The sequence below is a fragment of the Ochotona princeps genome, chromosome 8 (assembly GCF_030435755.1).
Source record: "Ochotona princeps isolate mOchPri1 chromosome 8, mOchPri1.hap1, whole genome shotgun sequence".
NCBI classification, from domain to species: Eukaryota; Metazoa; Chordata; class Mammalia; order Lagomorpha; family Ochotonidae; genus Ochotona; species Ochotona princeps.
The window spans coordinates 56,017,673-56,042,518 of record NC_080839.1 but is presented as its reverse complement, the minus strand read 5'-3'; the positions used below and the strand labels follow the sequence as shown (position 1 = coordinate 56,042,518).

The window sequence follows — 24,846 nt, the reverse complement described above, 5'->3', positions numbered from 1 at the left end:
CATATGACTTAGGTTATTATGTCAACTTCAATGCGTTTCTTTCAAAACAACAAAAAAGGTAGTTTTCTTTGGGTGGGTGCTTGGCACAGCAGTTAAGACCCCATACTCCATAAGGAAGTAACTGAGTTCAAGGGCCAACTCTGCTTCCAATCACCCCTCCCTGCTAGTGAGCACCCAAGAAGGCTCAGATGAGGGCAAAGGCTTCGAGTCCCTGCCGCTCACAGCGAGGCTCGTGCCTTTGGCCTGGCCAGGCCAATCCTCAGCTGCTGCAGACAGCCAAGGCGTGAACTGTGAACTAGTGAATCCGGAAACTGTCCCCATCTCTCTGCTTTTCAAATAAAACATTTCAGAAGACATTGTTATCATGTCTGTCTCTATCGAAAGAGTTGCTATCTGCAACTCTTCCTCCGACCCTACATACGAGTTTTCACAAGTAACAAAATAATTAGTAAACTTGTCATTTTTCTATGTTGATTTTATATTTCTGTTAAACAGCTAGTGAAATAAAAAGAGCAAATATGCAAAAAAAATTCCTAAAAGCAATACAATACTCAAATTAGTATTACTACATCCTTTGATTTGGTTGACAAATAACCATTTATTTTTTAGAAGTACATTTTCAAATATTTAAGTTTGTGCTTAATTTCTTCACAGTTCATCTAGTAAATAGTTTACTATTGGTCAGAAAAAGAATGATTTCTCTACATCTTAAAGAATGTCTTAGATAAAAAAGGTACTTTCCTGGGGGAAAACACGTAACCACAACTATGATAAAACTTCCAAAAGAGATAAATCTTAAATTTCAAATCTATTATCAGTTGTATGTTTTGGTGTTCCTACCCCTGTGGAATACTGATAGATTCAGAATATTATGTTTGTTAGTTTCCAAAGACAAGTTAATGCCATTAACTTACTGAATTAAATCTATGTCCACATGTCTATACTGAAAAATAATTTCATTTGCTGAATTAAATCTGTGTCCACATGTCTATACAGAAAAATAATTTCATTTTCCACTTGTAAATACAAGTGTATAAATGCTTATTTTAACTATTATAAAACACATTTAAGAAGGTCTCAATGACCAGGGTTCAAAGTCTCACTTTGAGTCTTTAACTATATGATTCTAGTTTACATTCTAGTTTACATTCTAAATAACGTACTCACTGAAAATTTAGAGATTAAAACCATTCCAGTCTTGATAGGTGTTAAAATAATGTAACATTACACTTTTTTTAAATTGTGTAAAAATCTAAAAACACAGTTTTTCTAATAAAGAATTTCCTTACTGAACTGTCATGTTCAAGTACAATTAAGTATAAGTGTATAGTTTATTACCCAATATTAAAAGCAACATATTTTAATCAATTAAAGAATTTATACTTAAAATTAGGTATTTTACTTCAAGAGAAAGATGAGCTATAGCATTATTACATTAATAAGTTGATAAGAATAGCTTTATTTCTAAAGACTTAAGTATATATACATTTTTTTATGTCATACCTAGTGAAATTTCTTTCCTAGAAATTTATATTGAAGTTCCAAATAAGATTGACATTCTTATGGCAGGTATCTGAACTTTAGATATTAAAAATCTACAGTAAATAAATTCCAAGCCAAAAAAAACCCCCTAAATAAAAAGTATTCTTGAATTAAAATAATCATAAATATTAACTGTAATCCCTGGGTTGCCTTGTAACCAAATGAATTTTTAGCATTTTTATTAAGCTTGTCACTTATTTTTATTTCACTTAAAGTACAAGTAAGAACCATAAAGGTAAAAATATCTTGTGAGAACTAAAATTATAACTAAAACATCTTTCAGACAAAATACTTACCCAATCATTGCTGTCTCTTTAACTTCAGCCTCTGTACCATTTATAACGGAGTCCTGATTTTTGTCATCTTCCCTGTCAGTGACATCACTTGAAAAGCCCAACAAAGCTCGCACTCGTTTCGATTTCACATCTAGGATAGTGTCTGTGTAGCCCACCTCCTGTAGATACCTGTGTGAACACAATCCTTACAAGTCAGACACACTGCGATCAATATCTCATGACTTAACATGTAAATAAAAGTATTTTTTTCCAAATTCTTGCCTGCATAAGACTTAACAGTACAGTATTATGCTGGAAAGGCTTGTTAATAAATAATCTTCCAGCTGCAGAAAGAGCTGCCTCTTGCAGTACCAGCCTCTACAGTCACAGAGAAAAAAAATCAAACAACTATACAATAGACCATTCATGTAACATAAGATGACGCTATTCTTTAACATATATCACTGTACATTCTTTGCTTTTTGCAGAACTATAGTAAGCTCTTTCCTAAATTCTACCAAACTGCTATTTTATTACAGTGATCTCAGTAGTTTTTTCTTTTTAACTTCTAGTGTAAAATGTCATGGATCAATTGGCCTATCTGGTTAACTACACAACAAGAACAGAACATTTCCCAAGCGTCACTGCTACAACAGGCAAGCTTCGAGCAGGAAAGAACTCTAAAACCAGAGCAAGCAAACTGTGCTGTATGTGTGTATATGTGTATGTTACAGAGAAGCATCAAAACAAAGAGGACACACTTCACCCTGAGTTAGATCTGAGTGTTAATTCCAGTCTATCACTTATTTACTATGCCACTTTGCCCTCCTCAGCTGTCTCCCTCCGAAGACACACCTAATCCTGGCTCCAGTATGTAGAAAGTGCTCCCATCCTACCAACATTTACACAAAAGACCATAATCGGCAATTGCAAAACTATTTAAAAAAAGGGCAAATGACAGTAAGAAACATGACTGATAAATGCTAGGCAAAAGCAAACATAACAAAAGGAAGAATGGACTCTACTAGATGAATAAGAAAAAAAAGGGTGATAGGGCAACCAGTTTGAATTTGTCTTATGATTTTATTTTTCTTCAAAGTTTTATTCTTTTATTTGAAATACAAGTTACAAAAAAGAAAGAGAGAGAGAGAGAGAGAGAGAGAGAGAGAGAGAGATTCCTTCCACTGGTTTTCATACTCCAAATAGCCACAATAACCAGGGCTGGGAGCCATGCAAAGCCGGGCCCAGAAATCCATCTAGATCATCCAGATCACCCACACGGGTTGTAGAGGTCCAAGAACATGAACCTTCTTTTGCTGCTTTCTCAGGTGACTTAGCAGGCAGCTGAATGGGAAATACAGCAGCCAGAAATTTAATCAGAAATATGAAATGCTAGCACTGCATGTGACAGCTTAATCCACCGCCCCACAACAGGAGCCCCAGGATTTGATTTTAGTCATTATTAGAAATAAAAGAGATACTTGAAAAAGATGTGTAATCAAATGAAGTAAGTCTGTCTTATCAAATCAAGACACTTGTTTTTAATTCCATCCAATATTTACAGAAAAGTCTTAAAATTTGGGATAAGATTCAATTTCTTTGAACTTAATATTTATTAGCACGTTACTACAAGAATTATAAATAATAATATTTGTAAATAATATTTGATACATATCTCACTTTGGCAACAAAATCACATCACATTACAGATCTTATTTTAAAACTGCTCTGGCAGGGCAGGTGTTTGATGGAGCGGTTTGTTAACAATTGAGACATTCCCCTGGTGAGTCCCTGGCTACTGAGGGCACTTGAGGAGTGAGCCAGCAGACAGACAACCTCTCTGTCTATCTGCAGCTCTGTCTTTCAAACAAGATATGAATAAACTTTTAGGAAAAATCCTCTTCAAAGAAACAAAAAAGAAAGAAAGAAAATCCTTTTGCCACAGGATCGTTTTATTAAAGTGTTACTTCATTATTCATTGATTAAAATGCCATCTTTTCTTTGACTAATGGATTTCTAAGTTTTCTAAAATATCTCTCAGAGAACTGCTTCTGAAACCACTTCTTGTAACAAAAAACAGAGCACTATTTTTCATGAAAAAGGAAAATACCTAAATTATATTTAAAACCAAAGTGACAGCACTTTTTGTTTATTACATATTAGTGAGAATCCATTTATTACACCTTAGTAAAAGTCTCATTTTTCTTCTTTGTCTAAACAAACAAAAAAAGAGATATAAGGAGATGTTTTAATATTCTCTTCCTATCATGAAATCAACTTAGAAATCACAGGTTTGAACTAGATTTAAGTAACTCCAAAACCCCAAAGCAGGCAACATATCTCACTTTACTGAGTCCCAAGGCTGAGTACCAGCAGTCCAAAGATGGTATGCAAGAACAGGCACTGAGCTGGTGCGTCTACCACCTGACACCACAACCCCAACGCAGTGTTATCTCCTCTTCATAGGCACAGATACATACTCTTTAGAAAAGTGTATGTTACACAATATTTACAAATTTGGAGAATTCAAAAATTTCCCCAGTGCATTTCAAACAAATTTAAACACAAAAAGTCACATATAATCACTGACTAAACTTATCCTAAAACATGCAAATTCTTGTATAAAAGATGCAATAAGAAGAGTAATTTTAATGTTATAAGATCTTTCAATAATATAAACTCTATCACATGGAGGAAGTGTTTAATACAAAGGTAGTAAGCTTTCCCACAAAGATATGATAGTAAAAAAATTTTTATTGACAATTGAAAATAAAAACAATCTCACAAAAATATCTTTTTCATTTTTAACCCTGGATAATTTAACCTTGGGATACTTACTGTCTGAGTAGCTGCCGACCTTGTTTCCACATTAACTGGCTATTCTGTTGTGGCTGCACCTCTGTTTCATTACCTTCATCTAGAAAAATCAAATCATAATAAAAGTGACTTGTTTAAGACATCATAACTCATTGAAAAAGTCCAATAAATACTTAAAATATTAAAAATACATTAATATTGCAATTGTAAGATTTTAAAACAACATAAATTCTTTTTGCAATGCTCACTTCTATAGCAAAACTCAAACACAAATTAGTTATTGCTAGTGGATTACCTTGGAGAACTAAAATACTATTTTCTCTATCACTAGGAAGCCGAACAATTTCCTCCAGGACAAAGACCTATGCAATCAGTCACCCAAAAGAGTCAAATAAAAGTATAAAGTATCACATCAGACTGTGAACAAAATGCCCAAATACGATAATGAAATAGCCAATTTGGTTACAAAAAAGACATATAAAATAATCTTAATCCAATGTTTCCTCCACTAGCTATTAATTTAAAAAAAAACTTTTAATGACATTTTTGAACAGAAATCTTCTATGCCTTTTATAGCTTAGATTCATCATTAGGTAGAAGCTGAATTCTTTCATGCAGTGAAATTTAAGTTTCCTTCATTCAAAGCCCAGACTGAAAAATTTCCCAACTCAATTTAAACAAAGAATTCATACTTTGTATCATTCTTCGATCAACATGTAAGAAACTGTAGAATCTTATCAAGTAGAATTACTAGAGAAACTGGAAAATGCATTGTTCACATTTGAAATTAATCACTTCTTACATCCTTCGTTTCAGTAACTGTGTCACACATATTATCTCCTTTAATCCTTACAATCTCCTAAAGCAGGTGTTTAATTCCACGTTGAAAAGACAAAGTGGATTTCAAAGGATTAACTTTCATCTGTGTCATTCTAGAATCCCAACATTTTTCTTCACATGTTGTCTGTCACTACAATGACAGAAAACTGAAGATCCAGGTGATTGAAAGTAAGAATTAGATATGACTCTGAACTAATGAGGTATGTCCTGTAATATACCAACAATAATAATCAAGTAGACTGGTAGTAAGAAAATGAGGAAAACAAACTCCAAGTAAAGTTTTTTTCAGGAGATAATTTCAAAGAGGATATAGTTTTTTAAAAAAACAAGGCAGACCCTGCAGGTAAGCATAAGAAGCATGGAAGGAAACAGTCAAGAGGTCATTAAAAGTGTGCCACTGGCATACACTTGGCATGGGTCGGGGGCAGACCAGGCTGAATCAGTTCACATCATCCACTGGCAAATTCAAACACCAGAACAGAGTGTGGGTTGAGCCGGGTTTGGTAGCAACAAAAGCAATGCACAACACGGAATGCCAAGGTGAGGTTGCCTGTGCCAGATGTGATCACAGCACCCAACCAGCACGCGTGAGAACCAGGAAGGGAGGGGACAGAACCCGCAGGGGAATAAGGGGTGGTTCCCTTGCTGGACAGCTACTCCCACTGGAGAGCGTGAGCTGGGATGGGGGTAGACCAGACTAGGCAGGGCTATAACACCTGTGCGCCTCATGTGGCCCAGATCAGGGAAAAACCAGGCTGGGCTGATTATTCCTACTGGTGCAATCTACAATTAGAGTGGGTGAGGGTTGTTTGGGCTTAGCCACAGCATTAGCTGGCAGAAGCTGGCATTGGGGGCTAGTTCTGTCAAGTTAAACTGCAGAACCACCTGGAGAGTGTATAAGCCGGGCTGTCCCGCAGCGACACTAAAGTGACGAGGCACGCTCTTGAGGGTCTGGGAAAACCGGAACCACAACCGGACCCTTCATTGCCAAAAGTGGCTGCGTTTAAATCCTTATCTCTGCTGCTCCTGTTCCCATTGGTCTAAGCTTTCCTCCCCGCTTCTCCAACTCTCTTTCCGCCACCCTTCTTCCCATATTTCTTCCCGTACTTTCTGCTGCATTTCTCCGTTCCTGTCTCTCCGTACTGCTTTTACTGCTTCTGTCTGTATCCCTCTTCTCCGGCTCTCTCTCTCTGCACCCTTCCTCCCGCTCGTCCTTCTTCTCCCTCGTCCCGTCTTTCTCCGTCTGCCATCCGTCTGTCCATCTGTCGTCAATGTCGTCCCCTGTCGTCCATCCGCCTAGCTTTTACCGGCTACTTTTATATCGTTCTCCACCAATCACTTCTCCCTGTGGGTCCACTTGGCGCTACGTGATAGGCCAGTAATCACAGCGAGGGCATTGGCCTATCCCTGTGACTTCCTGTTTACCTGCTGGTGAGACCAACTCCCCCTCCTGGCCCGGGGCCAGCTGCCATCTTGCGACGGCCCCTATCAATCCCAGGAGCGGCTTCAGCACCCTGCTCCCCACAGTGCATAATCTGGGAGTGGCCTGGGAGGGAAATAGTGAGCTCCTCCCTCTTAGGTTATCACCCCCTATGGGAGGGCACAAAAACTAGGACAGGGGCTGGGGTGGCTAGACAGAGAGACACCCAACAACATCCGTGAAGGCTGGATAGTTGAGCTGGTTAGATGGAACAAGGTTTTAATACCCACTGACATGTATGAGAGCAGAAGGGGATGTGGGACAGACTGGACTAGTCTGCCATACATACTGGCAAACCAGGATAGGGGGCGGTCCTGGTGGGGGTTATTGTAGGTCGCTCCAACTAGGCTGCAGCTCCCACTGGTTTATGAGAGGGCCGAGTATGTGCTGGGCAGAACCAGGCTAGATTGCAAACACCCATTGGTTCCAGTGGAAGACAGGGATGGAAACAGAACCAACCCAGCAATTGCAACCACCAGTTGATCAGGGGTGATGGACTGTGCCGGGCCATGTGCTTGCTAGTACATACAAGAATCTGGTCTGGGAACACCTTAGACAAAGTTTCTTTGGAGATCCCCCCAATCGAGCTTCCGGACTCAGAACCCCTAACCATCAAAAGACAGAGGTCAGAACAAGTCAATCAACCACCTCAGCTATATGTTGGCAATGAAAATACTGGACAAATGGTGACTCGATGATGGACTATGTCAATCAGTGGATTCTCCAACGACCTCATCATGCTTGGAGTGGTGAGACTGGCAGCAATTCAGAACTGTTGAAATATCAAAACCACTTGAACAAGACCCTCGGAGCATGCCCCACATCTGGGACCTGGGGTGGGGCAGGAGACTGGGTGGGAGACTCCCTTAAAATCCCCTTTTACATCAGATATAATAAGGAAACAATACGGAACTAACTGTCTTGCCCATCTTCCTGTAGTGCTTGAACCTTTTTACCCTAATTATGTCAAGATTGTCAAATAAATAAATATTAAAAACAAAACAGGTATATAAATATCAAAGATTCCCAAAACAGGTAAGAAAATAAAGAATCTATCTCACACACACAAAAAAATAACTTAACACATCCAAAACTCCTAATTGACTATTAAATTATGATATGGAATACCCATTTTCTATATGCTAAAAAAAATCTTGGAATTTTAATGTAGGAATGGAATATTAGTTTGGATATCATTCTAATAGTGCAGTCACGTGTTTTGCTTCTAAAAAAGTGAAAAATAAATGATGTGCGTTACTCCCATCTATGCATATCTAAACTAGTCAGGAGGTTGAAATAAGTCAGCTATGTCTATACTGATTTGTAGAACCAATTACAGAAATAATTAAAAAAATAAATGCAAATTGGTACTGAAAAAAAAACAAGGCAGAAATAAGGCCATAAAACCAAAGAAAAATTACACATCTTATTTTCACTGATACATAAATACAGGAATTTGTATGCTACACCGTGTGCTACGGTGTAGCGCATGCCAAGTATATAACCTATACTGGCTAGGTAAGAACATTTACATCAGCATTTTAACAAGTTTTAAGGTACTTCATCTCCCATCAGAATAGGCCTAAATCCTTTCTATTCCGTTCTCAGACATATTCAATTGCTTCTACCTATTTCAGCAGCCACTGATGTTACAATAGTGTATCAATTTAATGAAGTGTTACTCCACAACAATGAAATGAATGCTGACATATACAAAGAAAATAAGCTTCAAATACTTCCAGCAAAGGGCAAAGCGCTAAAAATGGAAAATAGACTACTGGCTGCCAGAATATTTCAGTGGGGAGGGAGGGTTAGACTGAAAAAGGGAGTAATCAGGGCCAGCACAATAGTTCAACTGGTTAATCCTCAGCCTATAAGCACCAGGATCCCACACAGGCGCTAATTCGCATCACAGCTGCTCCACTTCCCATCCAGCTGCCTGCTTGTGGCCTAGGAAAGAAGCGGAGGATGGCCCAAAAGCCTTGGGAATCCATGCCCACATGGGAGACTCAGGGGAGGCTCCCAGCTTCAGAACAGCTCAGTGCTGGCCACTGCGGCCATCTGGAAAGAGAGACAAAAGGTGGAAGACCTTTCTGTCTCTCCAATCTCTATAAATGTGAGTTTTTAATAAAAATAAATAAATCTTTTAAAAAAAAAAGGAGTAGTCACAGACTGTACATGTTTGCAAAACAGGAAAGATGGCCAGTTTTAATGTATATAAGAAAGTAAAATGAGACAAATGAAATATGAATATACTTCCATTCTCTCAAGGTCAAATCACTTATATTCTATCAAGGTTAGGCTCACAGTTCTTTCCATTTTAGTAAATAGTTGCCAAATATCAGATTCATTCTTGTCATATTGAGGGTAAAAGGCAACATTTCGTGAAAGTGAAGATTTTAAAGTAACATCTTAATTTATTAAGAATAGTTATTTGATGGCCACTTCCTGTCAAGTTGGAGTAATAAGAATTAGATCTACTCTCCTTTTTTTAAGGATTTATTTACTTATTTATACTTTTATTGGAAAGGCAGATTTACAGAGAGGAGGAGAGACAGAAAGATCTTCCACCTGCTGATTCACTCCCCAATTGGCTGCAATGGCTCAAGCCAAGCCAATCCAAAGCCAGGAGCTCCCTCCAAGTGCCCATGTGGGTAAAGTTCCAAGGCTTTGGCAATCTTCCAATGAAGCCAGGAGCTAGCTGAATGGTAAACGGGGCTTCCAGGACACAAACCACCACCCATATGGGATCCCGGTGCATACAAGACAAAGATTTAGCCACTCAGCCATCGATTTACCCTCTTACTTGAAGTAAGTATAAAAAAGACAAAACAATGTTTTCAAGACACTGGATATAAGTCAACAGAGGATGGTGGTTCTTGACAGAAGGAAAGCAGGGAAGTGAGTCTAATGACTGTCCCAGCTTCTGCCTTGGTAATTCCAGATCACAACAAAGAGAGGTTCAACAAATGAAATATCTCAAGAAATAATGCCTAAGGTTTCCAAATTTCAAGAAAGCTACCAACCCACACATCCAAGAAACTCAACAGGTCACAATCACAGGAAACACTGGCATGGGGAAGAAAGAGGAAATTATACCAAGGCACATAATAAAATTGCTTAGAATCAATGACAAAAAGAAAATCTTAACAGCAGCCAGAGGAAAAGGGTCACACTGAATAAACAAAAACAAAGGGTGACAGCAGGTGTTCATTTCATCAGTAACAACGCCACTTAGCAAAACTGACAAAACGTTACAAAAGCTGAAAAGAATCATTACCAGCAGTCCACACTGCAAGACTAAAGCAAAATGATACCAGATGGAAACATAAATCTACAAAAATGAGTGATGAGCACTGGAAATATTTCCTGTTCTTAAGTCTCACTGAAAGAAAATTAACTGCTGAAACAAAACTAATAACACAGTATATAGTTTATACTACATATATAGTTTATTACATTTATATAATTTAGACTGTATTAATTTATGACATTAACAAATGTTATGAACTATATACAAAGTAAGATGACAATATCTTTCATACACAATAATAAAAAGGCAAGGTGAGAATAAAAGCATTATTATTGTAAGATTCTCACATTACACTTGAAACAGTACTATTACTTGAAGATAAGCTGTAATAAGCTACAGATGCTGGGCCCAGCAGCGTGGCCTAGTGGCTAAAGTCTTCGCCTTGAAAGCCCCAGGATCCCATATGGGTGCCGGTTCTGATCCCGGCAGCTCCACTTCCCATCCAGCTCCCTGCTTGTGGCCTGGGAAAGCAGTCGAGGATGGCCCAAGGATTTGGGACCCTGCATCCGTGTGGGAGACCCGGAGGAAGTTCCTGGTTCCCGGCTTCGGATCAGCATAGCACAGGCCGTTGCGGTCACTTGGAGAGTGAAATCATCGGACGGAAGATCTTCCTCTCTGTCTCTCCTCCTCTCTGCATATCTGACTTTGTAATGAAAATAAATAAATCTTTAAAAAAAACACACACAATTAACTTGCACAGCTGAAAGTCTAGTCTAGTATGAGTCTAGTATTAAATGTAATGCTATTTACATTTAACACAGTGCTATATGGTAATCATACTAATAATCACACTAATATAAGTAAGCTAAACATCTAATTAAAAAATAGAATTTCGGGGTTAAGGTATGGTGGCATATAAGCTTAATCCTCCATCTACAGCATCAGCAACACTTCCTGATAATGGCCTGGGAACGCAGCAGAAGATGGCCCAAGGCCTTCGGGCCCTGCACCCGCATGGGAAACTCTGAGAGCTTGTTTGGAGGTTCTAGCAGGGGAGCGCAGCTACTTGTATTCCCTTGACCAAAGACTGGTCCTCCTCTAGTGGGAACACACATGGAGCGGTGAGGGAGGAAGGGGACACCAGCCCAGCCAGCCAGATCAGCCGAATCAACCCTGGCGACCAATGGGGTGACAGATGTCGCAGCCAGATCGCCCTCACATCCCACATGGGAAACACTGAAGAAGCTCTGAGCACCCAGCTTCAGACAGGCCCAGCTCTGCCTACTGCAGCCACTTCGAAAGAGAGAGAGAGATGGAAGATCTCTCTCCCTCTCTTTGTATTTTTTTCCTTTTTTCTCTGTGTAACTCTGACTTTTTGGTAGAATAAATGAACTATTAAAAGAAAAAAAGAATTTGTCTCATTGAATAAAATTATTCAATTTTCAGTAATTATCTGGCTTGTATTAACTCAAACAGGAAAAATTAAGATAGCAAAGACAAGTAGTTGTTTTTCACACAGCCTGAGATGCTAAGTATCCCAAAGTAGAAATAAAAGATTCACTACAATGAAAAACAAAATTAGAAGGAAATATAAATTGCTGTGAAAAATGCTATTTGGATACACACTTTGTAGTGCCTCCTCATCACAGTCCTTAGCCTGGGTCAGGCCTCCTCTGCTTCACACACCCGCCCCAGCCAAGTCCGGATTCGCAGAGGGAGTCCACTTTGGCCTCTGCACAACTACCGGCCTCCACAACTGTACTCACTCTCCAAACACACAACCCACAGGCTCAGTTACTTCAACTCACTCAGTCTTCTGCCCTCAGGTCAAATCCACTGCCCGTTTTTATAGTTTCATTAGAACACAGACACACTCATTCAATTACATATTGTCTATGTCTTTCCTGTTACAATGCCAGAGTGGCAGTGACAAAGAACATACCACCTACAAAGCCAAAAATATTTACAATCTGACCCTTAACAGAACAAAGTAGCTGACCAGTTCTAGACCCCAGTGGTACACTTTTAACTTGAGCTTTTTTCCAGCTTCACTTTCTTCTTTCTCTAATTTTAGTCCACAGTCTCTCATTCTTTTGCCAAAATTCTCAACTTTCTTGTAACTCTGTCCCTCCATGAATTCAGTGAATTCAACTATTAACTCTACATTCTCTGACTCTACCCAGGCTACCAAATATGTAACTACTGCCTCTATTTAAATTCATAATCACACACCCCAACAAGACCATTCGTTTTCTTTTTTTATTATTATTATTTTTACTTCATTAATTACATTGTATTATGTGACACAGTTACATAGGTACTTGGGTTCTCCCCACCCCTCCCCAAACCCTCCCACCATGGTGGATTCCTCCACCTTGTTGCATAACCACAGCTCAAGTTCAGTTGAGATTCCCCCATTGCAAGCATATACCAAACATAGAGTCCAGCATCTTATTGTCCAGTCAAGTTCAACGGCTTCTTAGGTATACCCTCTCTGGTCTGAAGACAGAGCCAGCAGAGTATCATCCCCATTCGTTTTCTTAATCCTAGTATTCTTCTACTCACCTCAGTACTTTTTTTTAACATTTTATTATCATTATTATTATTATCATTTTATGATACAATTCCATAGGCTCCTGGCATTTCCCTTATCCCGTCCCCAATTCCCTCCCCCCACCTAGTTCCTCTATATCATTACTAAAATATAGTTCTTCATACTCAGTCATATGTCCATCATTGTTCACCTCAGTATTTTAAATCTCTACTTTTCATAGTTGTCTGAGTACCTGTAGCAAACAATCCTATCCCAGACATAAGGCTATCATATGGATAAGTCCCATAAACACTCACCACCAAGCTGAACCCCAAATCTACAAACCTCAAGCCTAACTCTCATGTTCTCTCTTGGTAATAATAAGCCATGTTTTTCTTTCAGGAATTCCTATTCTTTCTTCGTATATCTTCCTATTCTAAATGTGTCTACTTTCTTTCTTTAAAAAAGATTTACTTATTTATTTGGAAGGCAGTTACAGAGAGCGACAGAGACTGATTCCATACCCTGGCTCACAGCCCCCAATGGCTGCACTGGGGTTGGGCCAAGCTAAAGCCAGGAGCAAAGAACTTCCTGGGTTTCTCATCCAGGTGGCAGGGACCCAAGCACTTTGGCCATCTTCTGCCACCTTCCCAGGTGGCATTAGTGGAGAGTTGATCAGAAGCAGATCCAGAGCAGCTGGTACTTAAACCGTTGCTCCGATATGGGATAGCCGTGTCACAGATGGCGTAACACATGGCACCACAGCACTGGCACTGCTACTTCCCCCTAAGAAACACAACTCTCCCCATCTCCCTTCCCAGACTCTGTGCTTTCAGCTACTGCCCTCTGACGCCTCTTTGCCTTCTCACCTCCTAGGCATCCTGAAAGTTGATTATACTAATCCAGTCTTCATATTCCACTCATGTCTTTGTTCTGCCACCCTCTCTCTCTCAAACTGATGAGCATTAAGTGCTCAGTGAACTGTGCGTCAGTAAATCCTACAGGGACTCTACCCACCTGAGATTTACTCAGGAGTGCTGAACACTAACTCCTTCTAGAAATTATGTTCTGATTTTCCTCTTGCTATTAAAAGTAGCCTTATCAGTTTTCCTTACCAGTATTTTAAATGCTGTCATTCCACAGGGTTCCATTCTAGGTGTTCTTATTCTTCTACCTAAGATTCTTCAGTATTCTCTTCTCCTGCAATGGCTTCAATGTAGTTGCATCAATAATATATGCTGATACTGTCCAAATCAACATACCTAATCTACACCTTCACCTTGAGCCCAAGACCCATCCACCCTACTGCACTGTCTTAACTTGACTATCTGAAAAAAATCCAAAAGATGAACTCATCATTGTTCTACTCCTAGTCAAGGTTTTAAAACTATAAACGTGAGAGTTAGCTTTGACTTGTCACTTCTTTTATCCCCTTAATTCAATCAGGAGCAATTTCCTGCAGAGGTTATTTTTCTTCTATTTATTCGACACAATTTTCAACTCTATTGTAACTAGTTCTGTTAAGGTAATCTCTCTGATTTACCCAGGTGGCTATAACAGTTCTCTAACCAATATCCTCATCTCCAATTTTGCTGCTCTTCAATCCATCTTCCATTCTACAGTTGACATAATCAAAGATAATCTGATTACATAGCTCTAATTGGAATCCTTCGAAAGTCCTCTCATCACTCTTAAGAAAAAGTACAAACTCCTTAGCTTATTTCACTAGACTTTTGTAACATTCTACCCTCTAGCTAGTTCTCCAGCAGTATCTAGCAACACTCCTTGCCTCTTTTTCTTTACTATCCAGTTATCCTATTCTTCAATGTGCCACACACAAAGCCTTACTATTTAAAACTCTCCCCCACCTCTCATTCAAAAATATCCCTACTTGTCCTGTCATTCAGATGTCAAAGGTAAGCTTCCTCCAAGAAACCTTCTTTGATCATTACTCTGTTTTGTTCCTCAGCTGCTATGCTCAGTAACATTTACGTCTCTGTCATACATAGCATATTTTATTACAATCAATTCTTTGTTTATTTTCCCTATAAAATCCAATAAAGTACTGTCTTGTTCTCTGGATATGACAAGCATGAGATATTTTAAAATGTTTCAGATGAATTGATGGTTGGAAAGATAGATGGAATGATACAAAAGTTTAATTTGGAACTGCATATAAGAAAAAATATCTGTGTTAGGAACAGGTCCAAGAATAAGTTACAGTTTAGGAATGATAAAACACCAGAGAAGTTAATTAATATCACAGGGATTTTAAGTGTCAGAACAGAGTAAAATTCATAATTGATTCCAAAGTCCCAGCTCTTTCCACTGAGCTGTCCTTTTTACCCATTAACATTTTGTATACATTCTAATCAGGTTTCCGTACTAATAAATGTATATTTTAAAGTCACTTTTAAAAATTAAAGCAAACTTAAATAAGTAGTAAAAAAAATGGGAAATGAAAACTTTTAAATGTAGCGTTAATTAAAATCATTTCTTTGAAGCAGATAAAATATTTTTAAAACAGGCATTAACAAAGAGCCCAGATTTTCTTAAAATTATTTTTGTGAAATTTAAACACTTTTTAAGCTAGTAGACAAGTAAAAACTGAAACAAAAAAAGGGAAAAAATACATCATTGATCAATTACTGTTTCTCTAAATCTCAAGGACTTAATATTTAGCTACAGAAAAACGGTAATAGAGCACTAAAGTGATTTAAATACAAAATTGGCAGCACTACCAGAAATCATTTTGGAAAGTTCTTTCATACAATGTCAAATATAGAACCAGCATGGGGAATATGTAGTTAACAGTGAGACAGATCTGGATTCGCTTCCATAACTCAACACTTAACAGTTGTATGATTTAAGGTAGTTTCTTTCCTTCTCTTAACTTTAATTTCACACACACACGAGAAAAATGTTATATTTACTGAGTAACTGATTTAACAAGTGATATTAATACAGACACAAAGTCTCTAGCACAGGTAGGCATTTCAGTAAAATGACATAAATGAAAGGAATCTAATTTGAAATTATACCAAAAATATACGAAACATAGTGATAACATTTGAATAATTTCTTTGTTTACCCTAACACTTACTACTGAGCAAATTATATATGTATATATTTTTTTACAAGTACTATTTTGTACTAGCTGGTAGTGTGAAGAAGAAAGTAGGAGTAGGAAAAAAGAATAACACAAAAATGTTTTAGGTTTTAAACCTATGCTGGCTATACAATCTCCTGTAACAAAATACAAAATAGGAATCCCTCTGTGCTCTGAGCACTCTCACCTCAGCAGTTCCTACTCTTTCAGGATTTCAAGGACAGGATGTACTTTCTACCGCACATCTCAAAATTTCTATTAATGGGGACCCGGCGGCGTGGCCTAGTGGCTAAAGTCCTCACCTTGAATGCGCCAGGATCCCATTTGGGTGCCGGTTCTAATCCTGGCAGCTCCACTTCCCATCCTGCTCCCTGCTTGTGGCCTGGGAAAGCAGTCCAGGATGGTCCAAAGCCTTGGGACCCTGCACCCGCCTGGGAGACTCGGAAGAGGTTCCAGGTTCCCGGCTTTGGATCGGCGCAGCACCAGCCATTGCGCTCACTTGGGGAGTGAATAATCAGACGGAAGATCTTCCTCTCTATCTCTCTGACTTTGTAATAGAAATAAATAAATCTTTAAAAAAAATTTTCCATTAATGCTGGGCAGATCCAGCAAGACAAGGGTAAGCTGGTACATGTTACCCATTAATTCCAATCCTTCCAGTAAGTGCAGAACACAAGCAGGAAATGGGAAACTAAGAGAAAGGGGAAGAGGATAAAGGGAGGAAGGCAGTGGAAAATTATCTAAGTGATGCTAGAGATTACTGCCACATGATAAACAGAACAGAAAAAACATAACACATAAGTAATTAGAAATTAACTTACAGTTATAAATGTTCTTGCTATAAAAATACTGGACTTAACTTCTTTTTCACTTATACTTCCTTTGAAATGGCTTACCAGAATCATAGCTTGGTGGCTTCATATCTCCCTGATTCAATTCTGTCCCATATTTCAACTTGTGGTATTTGGCTCTAACAAAGAAATGAGAAAATACAAACCATCTTAAAACATATTTAAATTAACTTTATGATACATAATAGGAGTAGTCATTAGTATGCAGTTTTGATTAATCACTCCTAGAGAATTTTCAAAGGCTCGTTGCCTTCCATGTTGTCAAAGTAATAATATAAAAGTAATTGCCTATTGTCACTTTCACATCATCAAGTGTCACTAAAGAAAGGAATAACACTGGGAATCATAAATCTTGTAACCACAAATTAAACTTATACCATTACAGTTTCTATAGTATTCAAACTTTTTAATGGTTGCCAGAGTTGAATTCCATTACTGAAAATAGTAAAAAAAAAAATTGAACTGTGAAGTAAACTTATAAAAAAAATAAAAATCAAGCACTTTACAAACAAAATTCATCTATAACACCCTATGTCCTGTCAGGTAATTATAATTTACCAAGTGTGCATGGCAGTGAACAAGAGAGAAGGGGGGGACACCAATCAAACCCTCCATGTTGGAAAAGATACTGCAAAGGGAATGAACACATATCCTTTGACCTCTGCTCTGCAAGAGCTATGAACGGGGAAGACTGTCTTCTTCTTTAAAGTTAACAGAATGCTATTGTTTCTAATTAATCAGATTGCACCATTTCAGATTTAACAATCTGACACCTGAAAAATAATCTAAAAAAAAAGGTAGGTATTTTTGAAAAATTAGCTAAAAATGTCCACATATGCTTGGCATATCTGTACACTTTAGCTGGTTTCACCTCCCATTCCCAAATACTGAGACCACTTACAAGAATATTCAATGTGTTAAGAGTTGGGCAGTAACAAAAACAATATAATTCAAAACACCAAAGGAACAAAGTTGTAAGAAATGAAGGAAAGACTGACATAGCCAAATTTGAAATGCTTCTTCCTTTTCTTTATAAATAACTAATGGAAAGCTTGTCATAAAACTGTTAATAGCTTGTATGTATAAAGTAATGGAATTTTTCTGATTACTTTAAATAATCATCATTTCACAAAACAAGTTTTGTTTCTCAATGATCCAAATTTTATATTTCTTATATAGAGGGAAATCTAATGAAAAGATAAGTAGCTGCTGGCCTGTCTCATAACATGCAGGAGGCACATGAGCATCATTCAGATAAGGCTTCATACCTCAGGTGTGTATGTATAAAAGAATACTTGCTTCCGGAAATGAACTGACCTTGAAGCTTACACAACAAAGTAAGGTTCAAAATACTATGTTCAGTATGCCTCCAAATAAGTCTCACGTGTGTGTGCAGATACAAGCAAAAAAAAATATCACTAGATGATATATGATACATAAGGCATCCATTAAGAAAAACTCCTTGGAAAGAAAATCAGTGAATGAGGCAGAAAAAAACTACTTCCTTGTTATATTTATTAACCAGTTGTGTATACATAGTTCTCTTTCTTTTATTAGTCCATGTGATCTAGAATATCTTTTTCACTGTTCTCAATGTATATCTTAATCACAAAGATTTCATCATCTTAAGACCAAATGTTTTCAAACTTATATCTGTAATAATGCTACTATTAAAGGGTAAGGTTTATACATACTAATCTGATTTAGAATTATCATAAAGTAAACAAGGTTCTTAATGTAACTGTCAATATTTTCCAAAACCATACAGGTGCATCCATCTACCATAAGCCAAATTAAAACACTTCTTTCTTAGGAGTCACAAAGCAATGTAATGTAATCAGCCTGCCAACATATTATATTAAATCTTTTAAATAAAAATGGTAATAAAATTGCATTAAGTTTATATAATATTTATATGTCAACAAGAAAAGCATTTTTGAACACAAAATCCTGCATTACAGTGCATTCTAGTGGTCACAGGGAAAACTACAACAAATTTTACAAAAAAAAAAAGTAAAAAAAAGAATGAACATTCAAAAAAAAAGAAAAACCTAAAGAAAGATAAAATATGTTAAAACCTGTTATATTCACCACCAGCTAGAGTGTCTCCTACCACAGTCTTCTTATGGAATGATTACATTCCCAGAAAAATATCTCAGAACCTCTATTTCTTTCATAATAGTGTTTTTTGATGCCAATGCACTAAAATATCACTGCACTCATTTTCCCCCAGTTTTATCACGTAGCTTACTGCCCTGCCAATGTTCTTGCTTGCTATTCATTTTCCGTCTGATTATGGAATAATTACGTAGATTTCATATCTAACAACCACATTCAATACTTAGCTAGGTCCCTCAATTTGTCTTTACTAGGTAGAATAGCAAAGCGTGTTTAATAATTATGATATACTAAAAGAAGTCTTGTGTTAACTTTGCTGCAGTCTATTAATACATAACCCAACATCCTAATCATAAACCTAAATAAACATAATCTCATAATTAATATTAACGACCTATTACAGAGTATCTACGATGTGCCAAGCACCACCCTGACTGCTACAAATAATCCAGTTTGTGGTCATGTTAGAGTGTAGACAAGGGGATCCCAAAAAAAACAGAAATGGAAGTAAGTAACTTTAGCAACACTATGATAACAGCTGTGAAAGCATTTTATCATGTGTTCTAAGAATACGGATAACAGAACATCTAAATATGTCTAAGATGATGTCAAAGAAAGACACCAAAGACAAAGCAACATGAGATTTTAGCTAAACCTCAGAAAACCAGGACCACTCCAATCTAACAACAGGACTGACCAAGAGCATACTCTGCAAAATGAAACAAAAACACAATGTCCCCAAAACAATAAACATTTAGTACCCATAAGCCACAGAAGGAATGGAGTTCAGAAAAGAGGCTTGACTACAAAAAGAGAACTCTGAAATTAGGTATCTCTAACAATTATATAATGAGATTATCATATCTATGATTTTGGAAAATGAATTCTATGGATGTGAAAGATGAACTGGAATACAGAAACACTGGATGCAAAGAGAAGAGTTCAGTAATATAGATCAAAGAAACATGCCGGTGACTGGCTAAGAAATGGGGAAAATGGTGATCCACAATTACACCTTACAGAGTATTGAGGTTCCTCAGCATAGAAGCTCCTGAATGAGCCTCGGATGATACTCTACATATTTACAAAAAGGTATATGTAAACTGCTAATTTTATGAATTTTATTACACACTAAGGAATGCTTTGATAAATAAACAGCTAGAATCGTAATCTCTCTAGAATATTAATGACTATTTCCTATTACCCTGCGATCAGAGTGTAACTACAAAGAAGATCTGTAACACAGCTAAACCAAGCCAAGCTCATTAAATATTAACAGATGAAATGAAAAGATGTGGGGAATATGCTTGTAAGAACAGATCAAGGCCAGCACAGTAGCCAAGGGACTAAGTCCTCACATTGTGTGTTCTGGGATCCCAGGGCGCTGCTCCACTTCCCTTCAAGTTCCCTATTTCTAGCCTGGGAAAGCAGCTGAGGACGGCCCAGAGCCTTGGGACCCTGAACTCACGTGGGAGACCTGGAAGAAGTTCCTGGCTCCTGGCTTCAGACTGGCTCAGCTCTGGCCATTGTGGCCACTTGAGGAGTCAACCAGCAGACAGAAGATCTTTCTGTCTCTCCTTCTGTCTGCAAATCTTTCAACAAAAATAAATCAATCTTTAAAAAAAAAAAAAAAACAGATCAAGATAAAGTAAGACTGACAAAAACATTAACCCCTTAAGGCACAGAGGGAAAAAAGAAGTACCAGCTTTATCCACGTTTCTGTTTTACATTTTCCTCAATATTCTTTTTATTACTGGCATTGAGGCATTAGAAAAATTAGAAGAGAAATATTTTAAATCTCCAAGCCACAAACACAAGACTTCAGTGTAGTGTCTGAATTTAACTACTGTTTTTACATCAGCAATAACCCCAAATCATTCACTACTTCACAAAAAATTTAAAATCAGGCATTCTTTTCCAGGAGCATCACTTTTGTTAAAGAAAAGAAAAAATTTCCTTAGAGTCAGTCAGTTCTTTATCTCTTTTGTTCTTCTAAGATAAACTTCCTGAACAAAATTAGCAAAGTTACCTGATACCACTTTACCCTTCTCACTCCTCCAACCCTTGTTGTATCAGGCATCTGTCTCTTCTACCTCAATGTTGCTTCTTTGCCAAGGGTACCAACAAGCTCCCAAACAATAAATGGCAAAGCCTATTTGTAGAACATAACTTACTCGGAGTCTGTCAGGCAGTTGCAATTGTTACACCCGCTCCTTCCTTGTCTCTCCTCCTTCCTTCTCCTCTTCCTTTGTTGACTGTTCTGCGGATCTCCCATGACCTGTGTGGCTCCCGCTAGTTTCCAGGATACTTGTTGGACCTCAACTACTCTTTTCACCTCAACCACAATAACATCTCCAATTTCTGAGAATGTATCTCCAGCTGTTATGTCCCCACTCTCATTATTTTTTTCTTTAGCCCTTTTAACCTTTAATTCATCTGCTAACTTCTAAAATTCTCATTCATAATACACATAGCCCTTCAAGCCAGAAAATTGGGATTCATTTTTTAAATTATCTTTTTCCTACATACTGTCACCTCCAAATTTCCATATCATCTCCATATTTCATGGAGTCTTTCCAGCTAAAATGTTTTGATACTTCCCAGTTTCAGCAGTTATTATACGATCATTTCTCATCATACAATTTCATAACATTCCTGCCTTCTGAAATAGATCTTTTCAGTACAGTCTTCCCATTGCAGTCAGAGTAATCTTCCTAAAACATAATTCACACTAATTTATACTTTAAACTTTTCAATTGCATAATAGCTAAATGCAATATGTAATCCCAAACTGATCACAGACTGAATCTTCAAACTGGAAAAGAAAAATGGTAAGATCTTTATCGGACCATTTTAATACTGACTACACAGTAGAATTACATGGATTTTAAATTTCCTTAATTTGATGTTGCTATGATTATATAAGAGAATGTCTTTTCTTGAGACAACGAACACTGAGGTGTTTAGGGGCAAAAATAAGTAACAAATGATATGGGAAAAACAAAATCTGCAGCACAGGGCCCAGCAGCATGGCCTAGCGGCTAAAGTCCTTGCCTTGAATGTGCTGTGATCCCATATGGACACCAGTTCTAATCCCAGCAGCTCCACTTCGCACCAAGCTCCCTGCTTGTAGTCTGGGAAAGCAGTCGAGGACAGTCCAATGTTTGGGATCCTGCACCCACGTGGGAGACCTGGAGTAAGTTCCTGGCTCCTGGCTTCAATCGGTGCAGCACCGGCCATTGCACTCACTTGGGGAGTAAATCATCAGACGGAAGATCTTCCTCCCTATCTCTCCTCCTCTCTCTATATATCTGACTTTGTAATAAAAATAAATAAATATTTTTTTAAAAAACTTGCAACACAGAGAGTAAGCGTGACAAAGCAAATATAGCAAGATGAGTCAACTGTAAACCTGGGTAAAAGGTACAGAGCAGTTCTTGCAACTTGAGATCATTTCGGGTAAAATGCTTTTGAAGATCTTCCGTGTTCTTTATTATGTGTAAGATAAAGGTCTGAATTCCTTAACTGTGTTCTCCAGGTCTAAGTGACTCTTGTCTTCCCCTACATGTATGGGTCATCAAATCACAACATGTTCTCTGCACACACAACAATTACAAATTTCTGAACACACCCAATTGCTCTGTCCCCTATCAAGCATGCTTTCTCTATCTAGTTCCTGTACCATGCCTGACTGGCAAGCACTTTCTTTTTATGACGCTGTTACAGTCTCACAGCCTTTAACTCTGCCCTCCTTTCTACTTCCATCTTCCAGATCGTAAGAATTATTCTCTTTGTGATCCCACTGCACCTTAAAGAGACTTCTACTACAGCACCTATCATACCGCACTGTGTTTTTGTGGCCAACAACTCTGGACACAGACACACACACATCCCTGGTTACTTTAGTACTTGGGCATTACAATTTCCCTATCTAAAAAGATAGCAAAACGCACTCAACCTTAGCCTTGATTTTCTTTACACATTACTTTGTATTCTAGGCCTGATACACTTCAATAAATAGCTGCCATTTTGTCATTATTCTCTCTTTGGTTAAACTTAGAAATAGGCAGTTTAAGATATCAAATATCACCAGACCACGTGTTTTTAATGCTTTTTTCCCCCCATCTCTCCAATGCAGCTTTTCAATCAATCTCATGACATCTGAAAAGAAATGCCTGTTTTTACAACCACTACTGCCACCTCAAGATCCTATGCAGGGACAAACATTCAGTGCTATTTGTTAAAATGCTAGTGAGGAGTCTAAATTCCACACCATAGTATGAGAGTTCAATTTCTGGCCCTGGTTCCTGAGCCCAGCATCCTATCAATGCAGATTCTGGAAGGCAGCGGTGATGAGCAGAGTGACCGGGGTCCTGCCACCCACATGGGAACCCCGGATTCAGTTGTCAGCTAAAGTTCAGGCCTGGCCAAATCCCAGCTTTTCTGCATTGGGAGAATGACCAGCAACTGGAGTCATTCTTCTTTCTCACTTCCCCTCTCTTTTTCTATCTTATAACAACAAAATCACAAACTAAGGTGAAGACAGTTCTAACAAAGTTCTATCATAATAGCATCAGCAAAATGCTATTTAATTTTTAAACAGTCCCTTTAACAATTCCAAGAAGAAAGAAAATAAGGACAAAAAGAGATTATTGAAAAACAAAAGAGTTGGGGCCCAGCACGGTGGCCTAGCAGCTAAAGTTCTCGCCTTGAACGCACCGGGATTCCATATGGTCGCCGGTTCTAATCCCAGCAGCTCTGCTTCCCATCCAGCTCCCTGCTTGTGGCCTGGGAAAGTAGCCAAGGATGGCCCAAAGCCTTGGGACCCTGCACCCACACACTAGGGAGACCCAGAAGAAGTTCCTGGCTCCCAGCTTACGGATCGGCACAGCACCGGCCATTGCGGTCACTTGGGGAGTGAATCACTGAACGGAAGATCTTCCTCTCTGTCTCTCCTCCTCTCTGTATATCTGACTTTGTAATAAAAATAAATAAATCTTAAAAAAAAAAAAGGAAAAAAGAAAAGCAGAAGAGTAGCAAGATGGGGAATTCCAATTTTATCTATCAGGTTCCCACATAAACAATGTATCAAATTACTTTATATATATATACACACACACACACACACACACACAAATACATTTCTTAGGACCTGGCGCTGCAGTCTAGTGACTAGGGTCCTTGCCTTGCACCTGCCATGATCCCATATGAGCACCAGTTCTAACCCCAGCAGCCCCGCTTCCCATCCAGCTCCCTGCTTGTGGACTGGGGAGCAGTCAAGGACGGCCCTAAAGCCTTGGGACCCTGTACCCGTAAGGGAGACCTGGAAGAAGTTCCTGGCTCCTGGCTTTGGACTGGCTCAGTTCCAGCTGTTGTGGCCACTTCGGGAGTGAATGTCTCTCCTTCTCTCTGTATATCTGACTTTCCAATATAATTAATTAATTGATTTTTTTAATAAAAAGAATATTGCTCAATTCAAATAACTTCAAAAACTCACATCCATGACTTATCTTCCTTACCTGTGACCCAAATTTAGTTTCTTGAGTTTCTTGGAGACTAGCAAGACACAAAGGTCAGATTACCTTCTGAAGGGACAGGTAGCCGCTGACAACAAAGAAACAAACTACACTGGAAGAGTCTTTAAGCAGATTCTCAACACAATGTACCAGAGTAACTTTATAACTAAACAAAATGTATCACATTGAGTAACAACAGTTGACAGAAAAAGGGAACAAATATTACAGAAAATTTCTTTTACAATTCAAAAACTCTGCCAATTCAAATAAAATGGCTATCAACAGTTCAAGAAGTATTTAAGTTTCTCAAGAAAGGAGAAAATGTGTTAAACATTAAAAAAAAATCATATCAGTTTATGGATCACTATTACATTACTGATAATAAGGTTAACATATTACAATTCCTCACAAAACTGTTTGTTACAGATACATTCAACTCAGAAGCACACAGTACTGGAATTTGGGATTCACTTCAAAATGACAAACCGTCCATGCCTGCCAAAATGTTGGCC

At 38.1% G+C, this 24,846-nt stretch overlaps 1 protein-coding gene across 2 annotated transcripts in view; it reads right to left on the bottom strand.

The window, feature by feature from the left end:
- The window catches only part of LOC101530279 (striatin), a 114,949-nt gene that overhangs the window by 32,355 nt on the left and 57,748 nt on the right, over window positions 1-24,846 (bottom strand). For both annotated transcript variants that reach the window (XM_058668088.1, XM_058668089.1), the window contains exons 3-5: window positions 16,746-16,819; window positions 4,656-4,734; window positions 1,839-2,006 (exon numbers count right to left, since the gene is read on the bottom strand). In XM_058668088.1, the coding sequence (XP_058524071.1) occupies window positions 1,839-2,006; window positions 4,656-4,734; window positions 16,746-16,819 (321 nt within the window). The remainder of the gene's footprint in view (window positions 1-1,838; window positions 2,007-4,655; window positions 4,735-16,745; window positions 16,820-24,846) is intronic.